Source organism: Saimiri boliviensis, chromosome 12 (assembly GCF_048565385.1).
Source record: "Saimiri boliviensis isolate mSaiBol1 chromosome 12, mSaiBol1.pri, whole genome shotgun sequence".
In the NCBI taxonomy this organism is placed as follows: Eukaryota; Metazoa; Chordata; class Mammalia; order Primates; family Cebidae; genus Saimiri; species Saimiri boliviensis.
Genome location: NC_133460.1, coordinates 16,483,953 through 16,504,345, shown reverse-complemented (window position 1 = coordinate 16,504,345; position 20,393 = coordinate 16,483,953). Strand labels below are relative to the sequence as shown.

Here is a 20,393-nt window from a genome sequence, read left to right as displayed (position 1 = left end):
GCTGGGAATACAGGTATAAGCCACATGGCCCGGCCACATTCTGTTGTATTTTTAAGAGAAAGGGTAGCATATTATTCACAATGATGTATACTGTTCTACAACTAGCTTTTTTCATGTGATATATCTCAGAGATCTTCCTATATGAGTTTGTAGAAAGGTTTCTTCCCTTCCTTCCTTCTTTTCTTCCCTCCTTCTTTCCCTCCTTCTTTCATTCCTTTCTTCCTTTTTTCTTCCTCCCTCCCTTTCTCCTTCCCTCCCTCCCTTCCTCCCTTCCCTACCTCTCTCCTTTCCTTCCTTCCTTCCTCCCTCTCTCTTTTTCTTACAGTTTCATCGTGTTTCATAGTACTATACTTTATTTCACCTGACGGACACTTGGATGGATTCTGTTTCAATTTTTTTTCTAGATAAAAAACCAATGTCGCATCAAATAACCCTGTGCACACATTATTTTACAAATGTGCAAGTGTTTCTGTATGGTGACTTCTTGGAAGTTGGGTTGCTGAGTCTAGGAGTTCATATATTTGGGATTTTAATACATAGCATCCACATGACCTCTGCAGGAGTTATACCAATGAACACATCCCTCTACAGGGACAAACTGAAAAATGAGAGTGCCTAGGTCCTGAAAGTCTCACCATCAGTGTATTTTTCCTTGTTCTTTCTTTCTATCTTTTTTTTTTTTTTTTTTTGAGATGGAATCTCACTATGTCACCCAGGCTGGAGTGCAATGGCAGGCTTTTGGCTCGCTGCAACCTCCACCTCCTGGGTTAAAGCGATTTTCCTATCTTAATCTCCTGAGTAGCTGGGAAAACAGGCGCACACTACCACTCCTGGCTAATTTTTGTATTTTTACTAGAGATGGGGTTTCACCGTGTTGGCCAGAATGGTCTCAATCCCTTGACCTAATTATTCACCCACCTCGGCCTCCCAAAGTGCTGGGATTACAGACATGAGCCACTGCACCCGGCCTTTTCCAACTTCAGAATTTTTTTTTATTCTCAAAAATGAAAAATGACATCTCAGTGTAGTTTTAATTTGTGTTTCTCTTAAGGGTTGAAGTCAAATTAGATGCTTAGTTTTATGTGCCTACATATGTATGTATGTATGTATTTACTTATTTATTTTTGAGACAGTCTTGCTCTATCACCCAGGCTGGAGTGCAGTGGCACAATCTCGGCTCACTGCAACCTTCGCCTCCAGGGGTCAAATGATTATTGTGCCTTAGTCTCCTGAGTAGTTGGGATTGCAGGCGCCGCACCACCACATCCAGCTAATTTTTTGTATTTTTAGTAGAGACAGGGTTTTGCTATGTTGGCCAGGCTGGTATTGAGCTCCTGGTCTCAGCTGATTGCACCAGGCATGGACACTTGATCCCAGCTAAGCCGAGTAGATCTATACTCTTTAAAATCTGAATTGATGGCAGGAGGGTTTGGGAACACTGGAGTTGTAAGATACTGTAGGATCTGGGTCAGAGTTGATGCTGTGGAACCCAAAGTCAAGGGCAACTCTCTCCCTCTCTATATTTTTTTAAGAGATGGGATCTCACTATGCTTCCCAGGCTGTTCTCAAACTCCTGGCTTCAAGGGATTCTCCTGCCTCGGCTTTCCAAAGTACTGGGATCACAGGCATGAGCCACTGCACCCAGCCCCAAAGTCAAGGGCATGTCCAAGTTATGGAGAAGACAGACTCTGGGAGCCTTTTGGAGGACACTGACTTACTGAGAAAAAAGACGAATGCCCAGAAAGAGAGAAGCAGAGAGGGAGAGGATCTGAACCCAAAGAGAGAGAGAACAAGAGAGAGACAAGAGAGAACCAGTGCCAGGTAGCTGGTTAGCTGAGCTTCTGCTCTGGGTTTCCATGAGAGTCCTCTGATTCTTATACTAAAATACCTTCTTTATAATGTATTTCATTTCTTTCAGCAAATCCTCAGCATTTGGATTATAAATATATAGAATGCATGCATATACATTACTGGCGGAAGTGTAGAATCATATAAATACTTTGGAAAACAGTTTTACATTATATCTTCAAGTTGAATACAGTTACCCTCCATATCTGTGGGTTCTGTATCTGTGGATTCAACCAACCTTAGATTGAAAATATTTGAAAAAAAAACTCAATAAAAAATAACAGTACAACAATAAAAAAATAATATAGTGGCACAACTGGCTTGAGCGATTGGAAACGAGATGCAGGACCCCAATGCAGACACTGAGTGGAATGACATCTTACGCAAAAAGGGCATCTTGCCCCCCAAGGAAAGTCTGAAAGAATTGAAAGAGGAGGCAGAAGGGGAGCAGCACAGGATCCAGCAGTCAGTGGTGACAACATATGAAGATATGACTTTGGAAGAGCTGAAGGATCATGAAGATGAGTTTAATGAGGAGGATGAACGTGCTTTTGAAATGTACAGACGGCAGAGACTGGCTGAGTGGAAAGCAACTAAACTGAAGAATAAATTTGGAGAAGTTTTGGAGATATCAGGGAAGGATTATGTTCAAGAAGTAACCAAAGCCGGTGAGGGCTTATGGGTCATCTTGCACCTTTACAAACAAGGGATTCCCCTCTGTGCCCTGATAAATCAGCACCTCAGTGGACTTGCCAGCAAGTTTCCTGATGTCAAGTTTATCAAAGCCATTTCAACAACCTGCAGACCCAATTATCCTGATAGGAATCTGCCCTCAATATTTGTCTACCTGGAAGGTGATATCAAGGCTCAGTTTATCGGCCCTCTGGTGTTTGGTGGCATGAACCTGACAAGAGATGAATTGGAGTGGAAACTGTCTGAATCTGGAGCAATTAGGACCGACCTGGAGGAAAACCCTAAGAAGCAGATTGAAGACGTGTTGCTGTCCTCAGTGCGGCGCTGTGTCCCCACGTGGAGGGACAGCGATTCCGAGGGGGACTGAGGCTGCAGCTGCTATCACGTGCCGAACTTTCTGTGACAAATTGTCTGAATTTTTTAAAAAAGGAAAAAGCAAGAATGAAAAAAAAATAATAATATAAATAGAGCAGGCGCAGTGGCTCATGTCTGTAAACCCAGCACTTTGGGAGGCCAAGGTGGGTGGATCACCTGAGGTCAGGAGTTCGAGACCAGCCTGGCCAAAATGGTGAAACTTCATCTTTACTAAAAATACAAAAAATAGTCAGACATGGTGGCGCATGCTTGTAATTCCAGTTACTTGGGAGGCTGAGGCCAGAAAATCGCCTCAACTTGGGAGGGGACACTGTAGTGAGCCAAGATCATGGCACTACACTCAAGGTACAGAGTGAGACTCTGTCTAAAAACAGAAAAACAAAAAACCAAAAAATCCCCACAACCAAATAAAATAAAAACTTAAAATAAAAAAGCAATCAACATAAAAATGTGTGGGGTGTGTGTGTGTGTGTGTGTGTGTGTGTGTGTGTGTGTCCGCCTCCTGGGTTCAAGCAATTCTCCTGCCTCAGCGTCCTGAGTAGCTGGGACTACAGGCGTGCATCACCACGCCCAGCTAATTTTTGTATTTTTTAGTAGAGACAGGGTTTCACCATGTTGGTCAGGATGGTCTCAATCTCTTGATCTCATCATCCGCCCGCCTCTGCTTCCCAAAGTGCTGGGATTACAGGCGTGAGCCATAGCACCTGGCCAAAAATATGCATTTTTTTTTTTTTTCAGACAGTCTCACTCTGTTGCCGAGGCTGGAGCGCAGTGGTGCAGTGATGCGAGCATAGCTCACTGTAACTTTGAACTCCTGGGCTCAAGGACTCAACACCTCAGCTTCCCTAGTAGCTAGAACTATAGGCACTACCGTGCCTGGTCAATTTTAATTTTTTTTTTTTTTTTTTTTTTGAGACGGAGTTTCGCTCTTGTTACCCAGGCTGGAGTGCAATGGCGCGATCTCGGCTCACTGCAACCTCCGCCTCCTGGGTTCAGGCAATTCTCCTGCCTCAGCCTCCGGAGTAGCTGGGATTACAGGCACGCGCCACCATGCCCAGCTAATTTTTTGCACCTTTAGTAGAGACGGGGTTTCACTATGTTGACCAGGATGGTCTCGATCTCTTGACCTCATGATCCACCCGCCTCAGCCTCCCAAAGTGCTGGGATTACAGGCTTGAGCCACCGCGCCCGGCAATTTTAATTTTTTTTATGGATGGGGGCCTCACAGTGTTGTCTGGGCTGGTCTTAAACTTCTTGTCCTCAAGGGGTCCTCCTGCTTTGGCCTCCCAAAGTGCTGGGATTACAAGTATGAGCCACCATGCCTGGTCTAAAATATGCACTTTTAAGGAATACATATAAAATGAACTAAACATAAATAGGAAAACAGGAGAACGATGAATATGGGATTCAGGATGATGGCTCCCTAGTTGGGGGAACCATGTGGTTAAGGTTGGCTAGCTTTTGTTTTCAGTGAGTGGTTTTGCAGATGCTGAATGCATTATTGAAAACTACTAACAATATAAAGGCACGCTATACACAAACTCAGATAAGAGTATGCCTTGGCCGGGCGTGGTGGCTCAAGCCTGTAATTCCAGCACTTTGGGAGGCCGAGGCGGGTGGATCACAAGGTCAAGAGATCGAGACCATCCTGGTCAACTTGGTGAAACCCCGTCTCTACTAAAAATACAAAATATTAGCTGGACATGGTGGCGCGTGCCTGTAATCCCAGCTACTCAGGAGGCTGAGGCAGGAGAATCGCCTGAACCCAAGAGGCGGAGGTTGCGGTGAGCCGAGATCGCGCCATTGCACTCCAGCCTGGGTAACAAGAACGAAACTCCGTCTCAAAAAAAAAGAGTATGCCTTGAGCCAAGGGTATTCATTAAATGAATAATCCAGTTCTGTGCATCTGATGTTCAAATAAAAAAAGAAATATAAAGGAGAGTGACTTTTAACAATCTTTAATAAATTTTATTGCTGGTTAAAGGTACAAAACTGTTGACATGTGTTAATTCTTATATCCTCTTCTCCAATTTTATATTTTATGATGGTTACTATTGAACAGCAATGCAGGTTGGGCGAGGTGTCTCATGTCTGTAATCCCAGCAATTTGGGAGGCAGAAGCGGGTGGATCACTTGAGGTCAGGAGTTTGAGACCAGCCTGGCCAACATGGTGAAACCCCTTCTCTACTAAAAATACAAAAATTATCAGCCCGACCAACATGGTGAAACCCTGTCTCTACTAAAAATACAAAAATGAGCTGGGTGTGGTGACACTCAGCTGTAATCCAGCTACCCAGGAGGCTGAGGCAAGAGAACTGCTTGAACCTGGGAGGTGGAGGTTGCGGTGAGCTGAGATCGTGTCACTGCACTCCAGCCTGGTGACAGAGTGAGACTCCGTCTCAAAAAATAAACGAACAAACCAAGAAATCAACAACAATTAGCTGGGCATGGTAGTGCGCCTGTAGTACCAGCTACTTGGGAGGCTGAGGCAGGAGAATTGCTTTAACCTGGGAGGTGGAGGTTGCAGTGAGCCTAGATCACGCCACTGCATTCAGCCTGGGCAACAGAGCAAGACTCTGTCTCAAAAAAATAAATAAATAAATAAATAAAAAAGAAAAAGAAAAGAAAAACAAAAAGAAAAAGAAAAGCAATGCAGAGTTATATCAAACAACAGTCATAAAAACAGCTTTCGTTATTTAAGTACACGTTGCATACCAGACACTGTGATAAGCCAATCACAGGCATTTATGTCATTTACTCCTGAACACATTCTTAGGCACCAGCTACTATCTTTTCCTTCTATTTACAATACCAATAGGGAAACTGAAGTTCAGAGAGATTTAGTGAATTGCCCAGGGCTACATGGCACATGGGGCAATACCCCATTCATGACAGACAATTCTTTTTTTTGAGAGAGTCTTGCTCTGTGCCCAGGCTGAAGTGTAGTGGCATGATCTTGGCTTACTGCAACCTCTGCCTCCTGGGTTTAAGCAATTCTCTTGCTTCAACCTCCCAAGTAGCTGGGATTACAGGTGCGTACCACCAGGCCCAGCTATTTAAAACAATTTTTTTGTAGAGATGATGTCTTGCTATGTTGCCCAGGTTGGCCTTGAATTCCTGACCTCAAGCAATCCTCCCTCCTTGGCCTCCCAAAGTGCTGGAACTACAGGTGGTGAGCCATCACGCGAGGCTCAGATCCCAGCTCTTAAGATGGTGCCTGGCATAGAGTAGGTGCTCCATAAATCTTTGCTGAATAAATGAATGACTGAATATATTGAATGTCTACCTCCTCCATCTGACTCAGCTCTGCGGGGCTGGGACTATGTCTCTTTTGTTCACTGCTCTAATCTCAGCATCCAGCACAATTTCCTTCAATAAAAACATGTTTGTCAAACAGTAACTAGAAAGAACAGAGTTGAGGACCTGTCCTTCACGTCCACCAGAGGGTGGCGACATAGTTGCTTGTTTCTCTTTCTATCCTCTCCCTCCTCCCTTTCCCTCATCCCTTGTGCTCTTCTTTTCCACTCCACTTCTTCCCTACCCTTTTTCTTTTCCTGCAGGGTATGACCTGGTTTTAGTTTTTAGTCTTGCTACTAATTGTCCCTGTCCCTGGACCCTTTGACTCAGCCTCTGATTTAATTGGTCTGATATGGATCCCCCGCATCTCGTATTTTTAAAGACATACCAGGTGATTCTCATGTTAGACATTTTTCTTGCTCATGATTGCTCTTTGCATGAGCCTGTAAGTAAACCTCTGCAAAAGGGGAGATCTTTTGGGAGAGACTTCTGGAAAAGATTCCTTTCTCTTAGGAGACATCCCTATATATTTTCTTTTCTGTTTTTTTTTTTTTTTTTTTTTTTTTTTTTTTTTTTTTTTTTTTTTTTTTTTCCCCCTCTGTTTTTCTGTTTTGTCTTCTTTTTTTCTTTTGATGGAATCTCGCTCTGTTGCCCAGGCTGGAGTGCAGTGGTGCAATCTCAGCTTACTGCAACCTCTGCCCTCGGGATTCAAGTGTCTCAGCCTCCTGAGTAACTGGGATTACAGGCACCTGCCACCACGCTGTTCTGTGCGGGAAACACACAAAGGGAAAAGAAAAGACACACACAGTACTTTCTGTTTTTTGAGATGAAGTCTTGCTCTGCCACCAGGCTGGAGTGCAGTGGCTTGATTTTGGCTCACTGCAACCTCCAGCTCCTGGGTTCAAGCGATGCTCCTGCCTCAGCCTCCTGAGTAGTTGGAATTACAGGTGCGTGACACCACACCAGGCTAATTTTTGTATTTTTAGTAGAGACTGGGTTTCACCTTGTTAGTCAGGCTGGTCTCGAACTCCTGACCTTGTGATCCACCTGCCTTGGCCTCCCAAAGTGCTGGGATTACTGGCATGAGCCACCACGCCCAGCTGACACACACAATACTTTTAAGGGTAAACAACCATTACCCCATGTAAATGGCAATGCAAATATAATAAGCAAATGATATAATAAGCAAATTGATATAATAAGCAAATTGCAATGGGAATGGGAATGGTAAAAGGGAAAAAATGTGTGTCTGTGTATATATACATGTATTTACACTCACCAGACTATGGAGGATTCATCGTGAGACTGGGAGTCAATACCCTGGGCTCCAGAGTCAGCCATCTGTACACAGATGAGGAGAGGGCTCATGAAGCTTCGGCATGGTCTGAGACCCTAGCTCTTTTTGCCATGAGTTGTTTGGCAGGCGGCCCACTCACGAGGGCCCTTCGACACTGGGCTCAAGGAACACAAAAAGGCCAGCTTGCTTTTGTGATTGTCTGTTGCTTTTCAATAACTAATGTATAGGAATAGACTGAAATAGAGATTTTTCCCAAACGGGGCTGGATGAATGCATCAGGGGGCTCATATGACCTGTTCTGGGACTTGGTGACCATTGTTTGTGTCCATGTTCAATTGAGTTCAAACTTAATATTTAACTTTTCACACGCTCGGCTAATTTTTGTATTTTTAGTAGAGACGGAGTTTCGCCACGTTGGCCAGGCTGGTTTTGAACTCCTGACCTCAAGTGATCTGTGCGTCTTAGCCTCCCAAAGTGCTGGGATTACAGGTGTGAGCCACTGTGCCCAGCCTCTTTTTTCTTGTGTATGTATCAACAACTCCGTAAGATACACAAAAAAAGAGGGCGCAACAGTGATTCTGATAGGAATGAGGATCGGGAAACAGGAGGCAAAAAAGAGTCTTCACTTCTCCCACCACAAGGGTGAGTTTAAGACCCCAGCTGGCCCCTCAGTGATGGGTTTAGAGGTGGGCATGTGCGTTCCTTTTCAGGGACTGTTTGGATCCTGGGGGAGAGAGATGCTTCTTATTCTCTGAGATCCAGGGTACTAAGGACCAGTTTAGCCTGGAGATGTTGGGCACCATCTTTGTAGGCAGGTGGAGAGTCTGTCTGAAGGTGAGAAAAGCACAGCCAGTGGAGAAAGTGAGACAGAGACCTGATGGGATTGTTTGAACACCTGGATCCAGCTGTGCCTGAGGTGCATTCCCCTAGAATTCCCTTTGGCTTGAGCTCATCCGTGCTCTCTTTTCCTTAATCTAGGTTGAAGTTGGTTTCTGCCTCTGGAACCCAAAAGTTTCCTAAGTAAGAATCCCTGGCCATTGTGAAATGATTTCACTTCTTTAGAAAGCCCTCAGGCTGCCCTTTGGAGAATAGACAGGGGAAGAGAGAGGGCCAGGGGGAGGAAGGGAAGGGATAATGTTAAGAGGTGTTCTTAAACCCTATTTAGATGTCTAATAGGTACCTCACCTGGAATGTATCTGCTGTGTTCTGAATGTTCGTGTTCCCCCAGCAAAACTCATATGTTGAAGCCTAATCCCCAATGTGGTGTAATCAGGAGGTGGAGCTTTGGGGAGGTGATTAGGTTGTGAAGGTGGAGTGCTCATGAATGAGACTTGTGCCCTTATAAAAAAGGCCAGAGGGAGCTCTTGGTTGTTTCCACTGTTGGCTGTTATGAATAATGCTGCTATAAACATCCGCATACCAGTTTTTGCCTGACTGTATGTTTTCATTTCCTTCTATATACCTAGGAGGTATTTTTATATACCTTCTATATACCTAGCAGGTCATTCTTGCACTGTTCCTGTGACGACTCCTGCTATCAAGCTCCCCCAAAACTATCCTAGTTCATGCCTTTTGCAAACCTGATTCTCCAGTCTTCTGCATAAAAAACCAGTTTGAGGCCAGGCGCGGTGACTCAAGCCTGTAATCCCAGCACTTTGGGAGGCCGAGGCAGGTGGATCACAAGGTCGAGAGATCGAGACCATCCTGGTCAACATGGTGAAACCCCGTCTCTACTAAAAATACAAAAAACTAGCTGGGTGTGGTGGCGCGTGCCTGTAATCCAGCTACTCAGGAGGCTGAGGCAGGAGAATTGCCTGAACCCAGGAGGCGGAGGTTGCGGTGAGCTGAGATCGCGCCATTGCACTCCAGCCTGGGTAAGGAGCGAAACTCCGTCTCAAAAAAAAAAAAAAAAAAAAAAGTTTGATTTTAGTTCAGGGATTCCTTTCCTTCCCAGATGGGCAAAGTTCTGAAGATCTAGAAGAACGAGGACTTGGTACTACTAGGGTAAGGCCAGTTTTTTTGGTGTTGTCATCCTATTAGGCTTTGAGGCACTTTAGAGAGTATGCCCCACTGGGTTCTGATTTATACCAGTGTTGATGCAAAATTCTAGTTTTCCTGGTGAGCTCTGAAAAGAAAGTATATCAGTCTTTGACTGACTACAGCCCTACAGAGAATGCAACCCTTGATGGAACTGACCGCCCCCCCGCCCCACTGCCCTGTAGCACCCAGCTTGGCATTAGTAAGCAAAAGGGAGATGGATGTTTTCAGTCTTCATTTGGAAAACCACATCTTACACATGATCCCAGAAATTACCATGATTATCCACATTTGAGCCATAAACTACAACTTACGGATTTTGTATTGACTTTTATTACCATAGTTGTTTTCTTTACTGAGCTGAAAAACCACATACCTTTCAAGTAGCTGGGACTACAGCCTATGCACCATGATGCCCAGCTAAATTTTCATTTTTTGTAGAGGCAAGGTTTTGCCATGTTGCCCAGACTTGTCTTGAACTCCCGGGCTCAAGCCATCCACTTGCCTCAGCCTCTCAAAATGCCAGGATTACAAGTGTGAGCCACTATACAAGGCCAATTGTCTTTTTTTTTTGAGATGGAATCTTGCTCTGTTGCCCAGGCTGGGGTTCAGTGGTGCAATCTTGGCTCACTGCAACTTCTGTCTCCCAGGTTCAAGTGATTCTTGTGCTTCAGTCTCCTGAGAAGCTGGGATTACAGGTGCCTGCCACTGTGCCTAGCTATTTTTTATATTTTTAGTAGAGATGGAGTTTCACCATGTTGGCCAGGCTGGTCTCGAACTCCTAACCTCACATGATCTGCCTGCCTTGGCCTCCCAAAGCGTTGGGATTATAGGCGTGAGCCATGGCACTGGCCTATCTGTTTCTTATCTATCTATTCCTTATCTATTTATTCTTTTTTTTTTTTAATCTCTCTATTCCTGGTAGAGGAATTTGGTATTTCCCTGATGACTAATGTTGTTGTGTACCCACCCTCATTACTTTTTGTCCCAGAGCTTTCCTGGCTATTCTCTTTTTAATTTTTAATTTTTTTTTTTACTTTTTTCTTTCAAAAAACTTTTTTTTTTTGTTTTATAGTTTGCTTTAAGAAGACAAAAAAAAAAAAAAAAAAAAAAAAAAAAAAAAAAAAAAGGCCAGGTGCAGTGGCTCATGCTTGTAATCCCAGCACTTTGGGAGGCTGAGGCGGGTGGATCACCTGAGGTCAGGAGTTCAAGACCAGCCTGGCCAACATGGAGAAATCCTGTCTCTTTAAAAAAAAAAAAAAAGAAGAAGAAGAAGACATAAAAAGATCCCTCCATAGGTTCACCTACAGAAATCTTGTTACAACTTTTATTTCCTCTAGAGAGTCAAGTTTGACTATCTTCTCAGTGCTGTTTTCTTTGTTAAAAGGTTTTAATTCACATACCATACAATTTTCCCATTTGAAGCATAATGCAATAGATTCTATTACATTCACAGATATGTGCAAGCAAAGCATCACCAGAGTCCACTGTAGAACATTTTCATCACCTCAAAAAGAAATCCTGGGGCAAGGCATGGCAGCTCACACCTGTAATCCCAGGATTTTGGGAAGCAGAGGTGGGTGGATCGCTTGAGGTCAGGACAGCCTGGGGAACATGGTGAGATCCCATCTCTACAAGCAAACAAACAACAACAAATTAGCCAGTAGAGAAGTCACATACCTGTAGTCCTAGCTACTCAGGAGGCTGAGGTGGGAGGATCACCTGAGCCCAGGAAGTTGAGGCTGTGATGAGCCATGATCACTCCACTGCACTCCAGCTTGGGTGACAGAAGGAGAGCCTGTCTCAAAAAAAGAAAAAAAAGAAAAAGAAAAAGAAGAAACCCTGTACACTTTAGCTATCATCTCTGACTCTTACTTACCTCCCTTAGCCTTTGGCAATCACTAATCTACTTATGTCTCTATAAGTTTGCCTATTACTGACATTTCCTATAAATGCAATCAAATAATACGTGGTCTTTTGTGACTGGTTTATTTTACTTAGCATAGTGTTTACAAGGTTCATCCATGTTGTGGCGTATATAATACTTCATTATGTTTTATGGCCAAATGTTATTGCAGTGTACCCACATGCCATGTTTTACTTATCCATTCATCAGTCGAACATTTGGTTTATTTCCACTTTTTGGCTATTGTGAATAGTGTTGCTATGAACATTCACTACAAGTTTTTGTTTGAGCCCCTATTTTCTTACTTTTCCTTTTCCTTTTTTTTTGTGGTGGGGGCTGGAGTCTTGTTCTTTTGCCCAGGTTGGAGTGCAGTGGTGCAATCTCGGCCCACTGCAACCTCCACTTCCTGGGTTCAAGTGATTCTCCTGCCTCAGTCTACTGAGCAGCTGAGATTACAGACATGTGCCACCATGCCTGGTTACTTTTTTTATTTTTAGTAGAGACAGGGTTTCACCATGTTGGCCAGGCTGGTCTTGAACTCCTGACCTCAAGTGATCTGCCCTCCTCAGCCTCCCAAAGTGCTGGGATTACAGGCATGAGCCACTATGCCCAGCCTAAGCCCCTAGTTTCAATTCTTTTGGGTGTATACCTAGGAGCAGAATTGCTGAGTCACATGATAAATTTGTTTAACATTTTGAGAAATCTTCAAACTGTTTTCCACAGCACCTGCACCATTTTACATTCCCACTGGCAACGAATGAATGAGGCTCCCAACTTCTCCACAGACTCACTAAGACATGTTTTTGTTTGTTTTAATTCCAGCCATCCTTCTGGGTATGAAGTGATATTTCACTGTGGTTGATTTGTATTTCCTTGATCATGAATGATGTGGAGAATCTTCATGTACTTATTGGCTGTACATATAAGTTTTTTGGAGAAATGACTATTCAAGCCCTTTGCCCATTTAAAAAACTGGGTCATTTATCTTTCTATTATTGAGTGGTAAGTGTTCTGTATTTTCCTGACTATTCTTGCATGTTCATTTTTCTAGTTGAACCTTCGTCAAGAATGACCAGTGGATGGGGGTGGTGGCTCACACCTGTAATCCCAGCACTTTGGGAGGCCGAAGTGGGAGGATCACTTGAGGTCAGGAGTTCAAGACTAGCCAGGCCAACACGGTGAAATCCCGTCTCTACTAAAAATACAAAATTAGCCAGGTGTGGTGGCATTTGCCTGTAATCCCAGCTACTCAGGAGGCTAAGGCAAGAGAATTCCTTGAGCTCAGGAGCCAAAATTGCACCACTGTGCTCCAGCCTGGGCAACAGAGCGAGACTCTGTCTTAAAAAAAAAAAAATGACTAGCAACTTTTATGTAGTTGAAAAGCAAAACCAAATATTCATCCTGACTCTAGTCTAATAGATTCTGTAGATAAAATTTTTCTCAAAGCATCTTCCTGCTTAAATGACCTGGAAAAAACTGTGGCCACCTTTACTATGAAGTTGATTTAAATCTCACTCATGTACGTAAAACAGAATGGGTTCTAGAATAGTCTCTCTTCAAAGCTTGTGTATGATGTGTGGATGGAAGTTTCTAATTACTCTTTGGCCTAATTTACTTTGGTGTAGCACTGACTCCAAGATTAAGGCTGGAGAAGCCCTTTCCAAGATCAGCATCCCAGCTGGCCTGAGGTGATTATCACAGCTTCTTATGGGCTCTCATCCCCTCCTGAGTTCAGAACTGAACCCAAACTACATGCACAGCCTGACTCACAGCTGTGGTTTGCAGTGATAGCTGGGCTTCATTAGGGAGAAGTGTGGTTTCCCGAATGCTTAGTCTTTGGAGGGAGTCTGAAAAGAATCAAGCATTCCTTATGCCAGTTGCTTAATCCTTGGAGGTATCTGAAAGAGAAGCAAGCACTTCTTAGATCAATATTTTCAAGGCTCATCTGATGCAGGCCTCTACCTGAACTGGAGGATAGACTGTTTCTCCAGCTTCTTTCTCTCCGGGTGGATATGAACTTAAGCCTTTGTAATGAACTGCTTGCATTTCCCCCCCGCTGGGAAATCTGTGTATGTATGTGCGATTATGATGGGGGATACGGGTTAAAGATAGTTTTAAAAGTGGACACTCGTGGTGCTTGTTCCTTGACAACCGAGCTTCTCAACCTTTTTTTTTTTTTTTTTTTTTAAATTATCAGTGCCTCCCTAAGTCTTTTTAATTTCCCTACCCTCCCCCTCCCCCATGAAATTTTCTTTTATTTTCTGTTTTTTGTTTGTTTGTTTTGAGACGGAGTTTCACTGTGTCACTCAGGCTGGAGGGCAATGGCGTTATCTCAGCTCACTGCAACATTTGCTTCCCGGGTTCAAGCGATTCTTCTGCCTCAGCCCCTCAGGTAGCTGGGATTACAGGTGCCCACCGGTACGCCCAGCTAATTTTTGTACTTTTAGTAGAGACGGGGTTTCACCGTGTTGGTAAAGCTGGTCTTGAACTCCTGACCTCAGGTGATCCACCCACCTTGGCCACCCAAAGTGCTGGGGTTACAGGCATGAGCTACTGCACCTGGCCCCTTTTATTTTCTTTCGATACAGGGTCTCACTCTGTCACCCAGACTGGAGTAATCATGGCTCACTGCAGCCTCAACTTCCTGGGCTCAAGAGATCCTCCTATCTCAGGCACCCAAGTAGCTGGGACCACAGGCATGTGCCATGACACCTGGTTTTATTTATTTATTTATTTATTTATTTATTTATTTATTTGGTATTCTTTTGTAGAGATGGGGTCTCACTATGTTGCTTAGGCTGGTCTTGAACTCCTGGGCTCAAGCAGTCCTCCTGCCTCTACCTTCCAAAGTCTTGGGACTATAGGTGTGAGCCACCACGTCTGCCCTGAAATTTCAATATCACAGCTATATTGTATATCTATTTATGTGCTGTATGTATGCTGTGCTTTATACATTTAAAAAAGTTCTATTTTTTCCTCCGGTTGGGGTGTGATAGAGACCGCACTGAGAACGCATGCTTTACATAATTAGTTCACAACCTGCCCCCTGGCAGCCTCTGCCACATAAAATCATGAGACGGCAGCCTAGCAGGGCCGACAAGGAATGTGTGAACGGATGCACATAAAGTGCTTAGCAAAGCGTGGTCAACAAGAGCCCTTGCTGTTGTCATTCTTGCTTTAAGCCCAGTCCCAGTGATGTCGGTAACTCTCTCTTGGGCCAAAGAGTCCCGTGGCTCTGGAGGGCTGGTCACAGGACTAAGTCATTCCCAGTCTGCAGAGCTACGGGGGCAGTAGGTACCTAAGGGAGTGAACTGGCCTTGGAGGGACTGTGGCCAGAGGACAGCTCTGAGCCTGGTGGTGTCAGAACTTGAGATTTCTCAGAAAAAGCCAGGAATGTGGATTTTGGGTTAAATCTCCTGAATGTTAAGCATTGGCTCAATTAAATAACAATAAGGCTATGTGGACCAAACAAAAGGGACGAAACCAAGATATACTGACTTTCCCAAAGTCCGGGGCACCGCCGGGATTCCAATAAGGACTCCCAAGCCAGTGCTCTTTCCACTTAACTTAAAGCACAACTTTCATCTCCCCGCCGCCCTTCGACTTCCCGGTTTTTGGGAGTCCTTCGACGCCTCTCCTCCCTCCCCACAGGAGGCCACCCGCTTCCCAGCACGGCGTGGTCTCTGCCCAGCAGATCGGGTCTCCCAGCGTTTCCTGAGTAGATGACGCTGGCGAGCGCTCTGGGGCTGGGAGCGCCCGGGGCCCGCGAAGGAGGAGGTGGCTCGAGAGTCTGGCGGACCGTGGGAACCGGCCCCGGTAGGCGTGGAAAGGAAGGGCCTCGGCGTCGACCAGCCTCTCCCGCGCGGACCGCGAAATCTCGGAGCTGAAACAGCCTGTTGTTCGCAGCCGCCCTGGACATTGTTTTCCATTCGCCCGGGTTGCGGGTGGGAGGCGAGGCACGCCGGGGTTCCCGAGCTTGGTGGCGCGCCAGGCTTGTGACCTTCGTCCCCTAGGGCCACCGGGGCGGCCACGCCTCTCCAGCGGGAGGAGAGAACGCCTGGGGTCCGGGTGGCTGCTCCTGCCCTCCCGCCTCCAGCTCGGCCATGGGCTCGCGCAGCTCCCACGTCGCTGTCATTCCCGACGTGGACAGCATTCGGCGAGAGACCGGCTGTGAGTGCGCCCGCGCCGGCGGCTGCGGAGGGGAGGCGTCGACCCCAGGCGTCCGGGGCTGGGGATCCGAGGAGGTTTAACGCCGTGTAGAGGTCCCCGGGGAAGCAGTTGGGTTGAGGGATGGACGAACTTACAAGTCCGGAGTCCGGGGCTCCCCGGAGCTGGAAGACCAAGACTCCAGCACCTGGGATCGCTGGGCTCCGGGCGCGTTAACTAAGGGGTCCCAGTCTCCAAGTTTGGGGAGGATCCAGGTTCACGGGTTTGGAGTCCAGACGAATCCAGGCCACCCAGGTGTCCTCGAGCCCGGATCGAGGCTGAAGACAGCTGACGGCGGATGGAAGGGATGGCTTTGGTACTTTGGTTTTCGGGAGGTTGCGAGCCGCTCGAGTCTCGAACCTGGATCTTCGCGGGGTCGTGTCAATCTCCCTCCACTCCGGCCAGCTCCACCCTCCGGGATGATTGCCCCTTCCAGCCGCCCCCCCCACGCCCCGCTGTCCCCGGTCCATCTTCCCGGCCCATTGGGGCGGGTTTCTGGAGCGCGCCCCACAGCCTCACCACCCACCCCATTCCCTCCGGCAGTCTCCCAAGCCAGCCTCGTCCGCCTGCACCACCGGTTCCGGGCACTGGACAGGAACAAGAAGGGCTACCTGAGGTAAGGAGGAGCCCACCACATGACTTCTGGCCTCTGTCTCCCTGACTCCACGTCCCTCTTTGACCCTCCATCTAGCATCTCTGCCTTAACCTCTTTGAACTTTGACTTTGCAGCCGCATGGATCTCCAGCAGATAGGGGCGCTGGCCGTGAACCCCCTGGGAGACCGCATTATAGAAAGCTTCTTTCCCAATGGGTGAGGCCTGCTGACTTGGGGAGGTGGAGGTGGGAAGCCAGCGTGTGAGTGGTTGGGAGGGGAGGTTAGAGACTTGAGGCAGAGTGATGGACAAGATGACCACTGCCTCCTTCCATTCTGCGCGCCTCCTCCCCGCCCTGTCTCCCCAGGAGCCAGCAAGTGGATTTCCCCGGCTTTGTCAGGGTCCTGGCTCATTTTCGCCCTGTAGAAGATGAGGACACAGACCAAGACCCCAAGAAACCTGAACCTCTCAACAGCAGAAGGAACAAACTTCACTGTGAGTTTGTGAGGACCGGCCGAGTGAGAATGCAGATGTACTCACACCAGGGACAGGCTCCAGGAATCTCCCACTCCCTTCCTGAGCCCATTGGCAACCTCCCCCCTCCTCCAGGGTGGCCTCCTGCTGGAAAAGAGCCAGGGAAGAGCCACCTTCCTTTCCCCCTCCCACCCTCTCCTCAGATGCATTTCAGCTCTACGACCTGGATCGCGATGGGAAGATCTCCAGGCATGAGATGCTGCAGGTTGGCAGAAAGCGAGGGCAAGAGATGTGATGCGTGAAGGGGAGGATGGTTGGGTGCAATGGTGTGAGGGATGGGGTGGGATGACTGGGGAACTGGGGTGCAGATGATTGGGGTATTGGTTGGGAAATGGGAATGGGTGAGGTTGGAGTGCAGGTTTGTTGGGAGTTAGATGGGGAGCAGTTGACTATGAGGTTGGGAATAGATCAGTGATTCTCAGCTGGGGGTGATTTTGCTCCTTGAGCGAACATCTTGCATTATGTGGAGAAGTTTTTTGTTGTCATAATGGAGGAGAGAGTGTGCTACTTGGCATCTAGTGGGTAGAGATCAGGATTGTGGCTATATGTCATGCAATATCCAGGAGAGCCTTCTCCAGTAAGGAATTACCTAGCTTCAAATGTCAATGGTGCCAAGATTGAGAAACTCTGGAACAGATGTGATGGAATGAGGATGAAATTACAAATTCTTAGTGGTTGAGGTGGAGAATGGTGTGGAGGATGGGTGGAGATTGGGTGATAAAGTTGGGTGATGAGTTTGAGCATATTCTGAGGGTAATGTGGGATGGTGAGGGAGAGATAGATTGGTTGTTGAAGCAGTAGGGAAAATTACTGGGGGGATATGGTGAAAAATGGATGAAGGATGGATTATAAAATTAGTAATAACTTTTGGGATGAGGTGGACAAGGCTTAGGGGATGGGATAGTAGCAGCCTTTGTGCCCCCTCTTTATGGCTGCCTCTTCACTCACCTCCCAGGTTCTCCGGCTGATGGTCGGGGTACAGGTGACAGAAGAGCAGCTGGAGAACATCGCTGACCGCACAGTGCAGGAAGCTGATGAAGATGGGGATGGGGCTGTGTCCTTCCTGGAGTTTGCCAAGGTCAGGGTGCTCTTGGGGACTAGGGAGTTGAGAGCAGGAGTCCCTGGGGCAGACAGACATGGGAGATGTTCAACGAAGGAGGGTGGAAAGATAGGGGTACCCTGGGAACAATGGGGTCTCTGGAATGGGTAGAGCCCTGGGGGAGGAGGTTGGGAGCATGGAGAATTGAGAGTCAAGCCTCTTGCCTGCCATTCATTTTCCCCTCAGTCCTTAGAGAAGATGGACGTTGAGCAAAAAATGAGCATCCGGATCCTGAAATGACTCTGTTTGTGCCTTGGGCTTGCTCCTGCAACCAGTATCTGCTTGGAATTCATCTAAAGCCCCTGTGGATGCAGGGCACTCATCAACTGTATTCTTACTTCTAACTCTATTTAGGGCCAAAGAAAGCAAGCTGGAAGGATGTGTGCTAAAGTCTAGCTCAGCAGTCCCCAACCTTTTTGGCATTAGGGACAATTTTTCCACAGATGGGTGACAGGGGATGGTTTTGGGATGGTTCAAGTGCATTACGTTTATTGTGCACTTTATTATGATTACATTATAACATATAATGAAATAATTATACAACTCACCATCATGTATAATCAGCAGGAGCCCTGAGCTTGTTTTTCTGCTGCTAGACAGTCCCATATTGGAGTGATGGGAGACAATGACAGATCATCAGGCATTAGATTCTCCCAAGGAGTGTGCAACCTAGATCCCTCACAGGCACAATTCTCGATAGGGGTTGGGCTTCTGTGAGAATCTAATGTGGCTGCTGATCTGACAGGAGGCAGAGCTCAGGCAGTAATGTGAGCAATGGGGAGTGGCTGTAAATACTAATGAAGCTTCAGCTCACCTGCTACTCACCACCTGCAGTGCGTCCTGGTTCCTAACAGGCCACAGACCAGACGCCTCATTTGGTCTCAGAGCTGTGAATCAGCCAGCAATCTTTTGGTTGAGAATCACTGAAAACCCAACTCAAAGTGACTTAAGTCAGAAAGAAGTTTTATGAGCTCATGTAATTAAAAAGTCTGGAAGTATCTATCTTTAGTCACAGCTGGATCCAAAGGCACAAACGATGTCGTCAGGCCCCAGTTATTCTCCATCTCCCAGCTTAGCTTTTCCTCTCTGTAAGCTTCATTTTCAGAAAGGCTCCTTCCCAGTGGTGGAGATGGCCACCATCGGCTCCAGGCTTCTATCTTGCTAACCTAGTAACCCAGGGGGAAGAGATTTACTTATTCCAATAATTCTAAGTGGAGAGTATCATTGACCCATTCGGGGTCTCATCCCTACTTCTAGGGGAATGGAACACTCTGATTGGCCAGGCCTGTGTCATATGCTAATTCCTAGAGCCAGGGGAATTCAGGATGGAGTGAAAGGTGGTTACATAAAGGAAAGTTAAATGCAGTTGGCAGAAGAAGGGGAAATGAATGGTCTGCTCTGCTTGGGCAGAACAAGAGATGCCCATTACCGTGAGATACCCTTGAAGTCTGGACTCTTAAGTGGGTTTTTGCTGATTTCCTGGGTGCATGCTAGGGTGATGGGGCTTGATGAGGTAGTGGAGAAATGACGTAAAAATAATAAACAATACATGCCTTCCTAGAGTGTGAATGCATTTGAAGATTCTAAGAGTATGCTTGCTTTCATGGTAAGATGTTCAAACATTGATGTAAGACAGAATGGAGTAGGAAATCCCCTAAATCATGAAACTCTATGTCTGCAGTAGAGTGCCCCGATCCCACCCTAGCTCGGGAGGGGAGGCTTTTGTCATGCAGGTGAGGGGCTGCAGTCTGGCTGCTGGGCAGAACCTGCTAAATGCCACCCTTTGGATGTCAAGTCTAACAGGTGCCCGTGGATTTGCTCTAGAGGGTCCTGATGAGGAGCGCCTCTTCTGTGAGCAGCAGTTGACAATTTTTACCATCTTCATTATTGTTGCTGTACAGTATCTATGTCCTGTGCTGTTACTCATTGTTTGTCTATAAACAGACACATTTAAAATTTATAAGTTTGAAGGTATAAAGGAAATTGTATCTCACTCCCGTAAGTTTTGTTCTCTTTTAAAAATATATTTTCTGCCGGGTGCGGTGGCTCAAGCCTGTAATCCCAGCACTTTGGGAGGCTGAGGCGGGTGGATCACGAGGTCAAGAGATGAAGGCCATCCTGGTCAACATGGTGAAACCCCGTCTCTACTAAAAATACAAAAAATTAGCTGGGCATGGTGGTGTGTGCCTGTGATCCCAGCTACTCAGGAGGCTGAGGCAGGAGAATTGCCTGAACCCAGGAGGCGGAGGTTGCGGTGAGCCGAGATTGCGCCATTGCACTCCAGCCTGGGTAACAAGAGCGAAACTCCATCTCAAAATATATATATATATATATATATATATATATATATATATATATATAATATATATATTTTTTGCATCCAATCATTCATTATCACTCCTATAAATTAAAAGCAGCATCAATCACTGTAAATAAAATAACTACACAAATATAGTACCTGCAAAGAAACAAATACATATAAGGAAATATCAACACAAAAAAATGATAA

At 46.3% G+C, this 20,393-nt stretch overlaps 1 protein-coding gene and 1 pseudogene across 2 annotated transcripts; both read left to right on the top strand.

Annotated features, from left to right (window-relative positions):
• The first annotated feature begins 2,157 nt into the window (after nucleotides 1-2,157).
• On the top strand, nucleotides 2,158-2,987 carry LOC101038762 (phosducin-like protein 3 pseudogene; annotated as a pseudogene). Its single transcript, XR_012512994.1, has one exon. The product of XR_012512994.1 is annotated as a phosducin-like protein 3 pseudogene (transcript).
• Nucleotides 2,988-15,319: 12,332 nt separating this feature from the next.
• CHP2 (calcineurin like EF-hand protein 2) lies at nucleotides 15,320-19,463 on the top strand. The gene is made up of 7 exons (XM_003930202.4): nucleotides 15,320-15,623; nucleotides 16,203-16,275; nucleotides 16,389-16,469; nucleotides 16,619-16,746; nucleotides 16,929-16,990; nucleotides 17,741-17,863; nucleotides 18,071-19,463. Exons 1-7 carry the CDS (start codon nucleotides 15,557-15,559, stop codon nucleotides 18,122-18,124), a joined length of 588 nt encoding a protein of 195 aa, XP_003930251.3. The 5' UTR covers nucleotides 15,320-15,556; the 3' UTR covers nucleotides 18,125-19,463.
• Nucleotides 19,464-20,393: the final 930 nt, after the last annotated feature.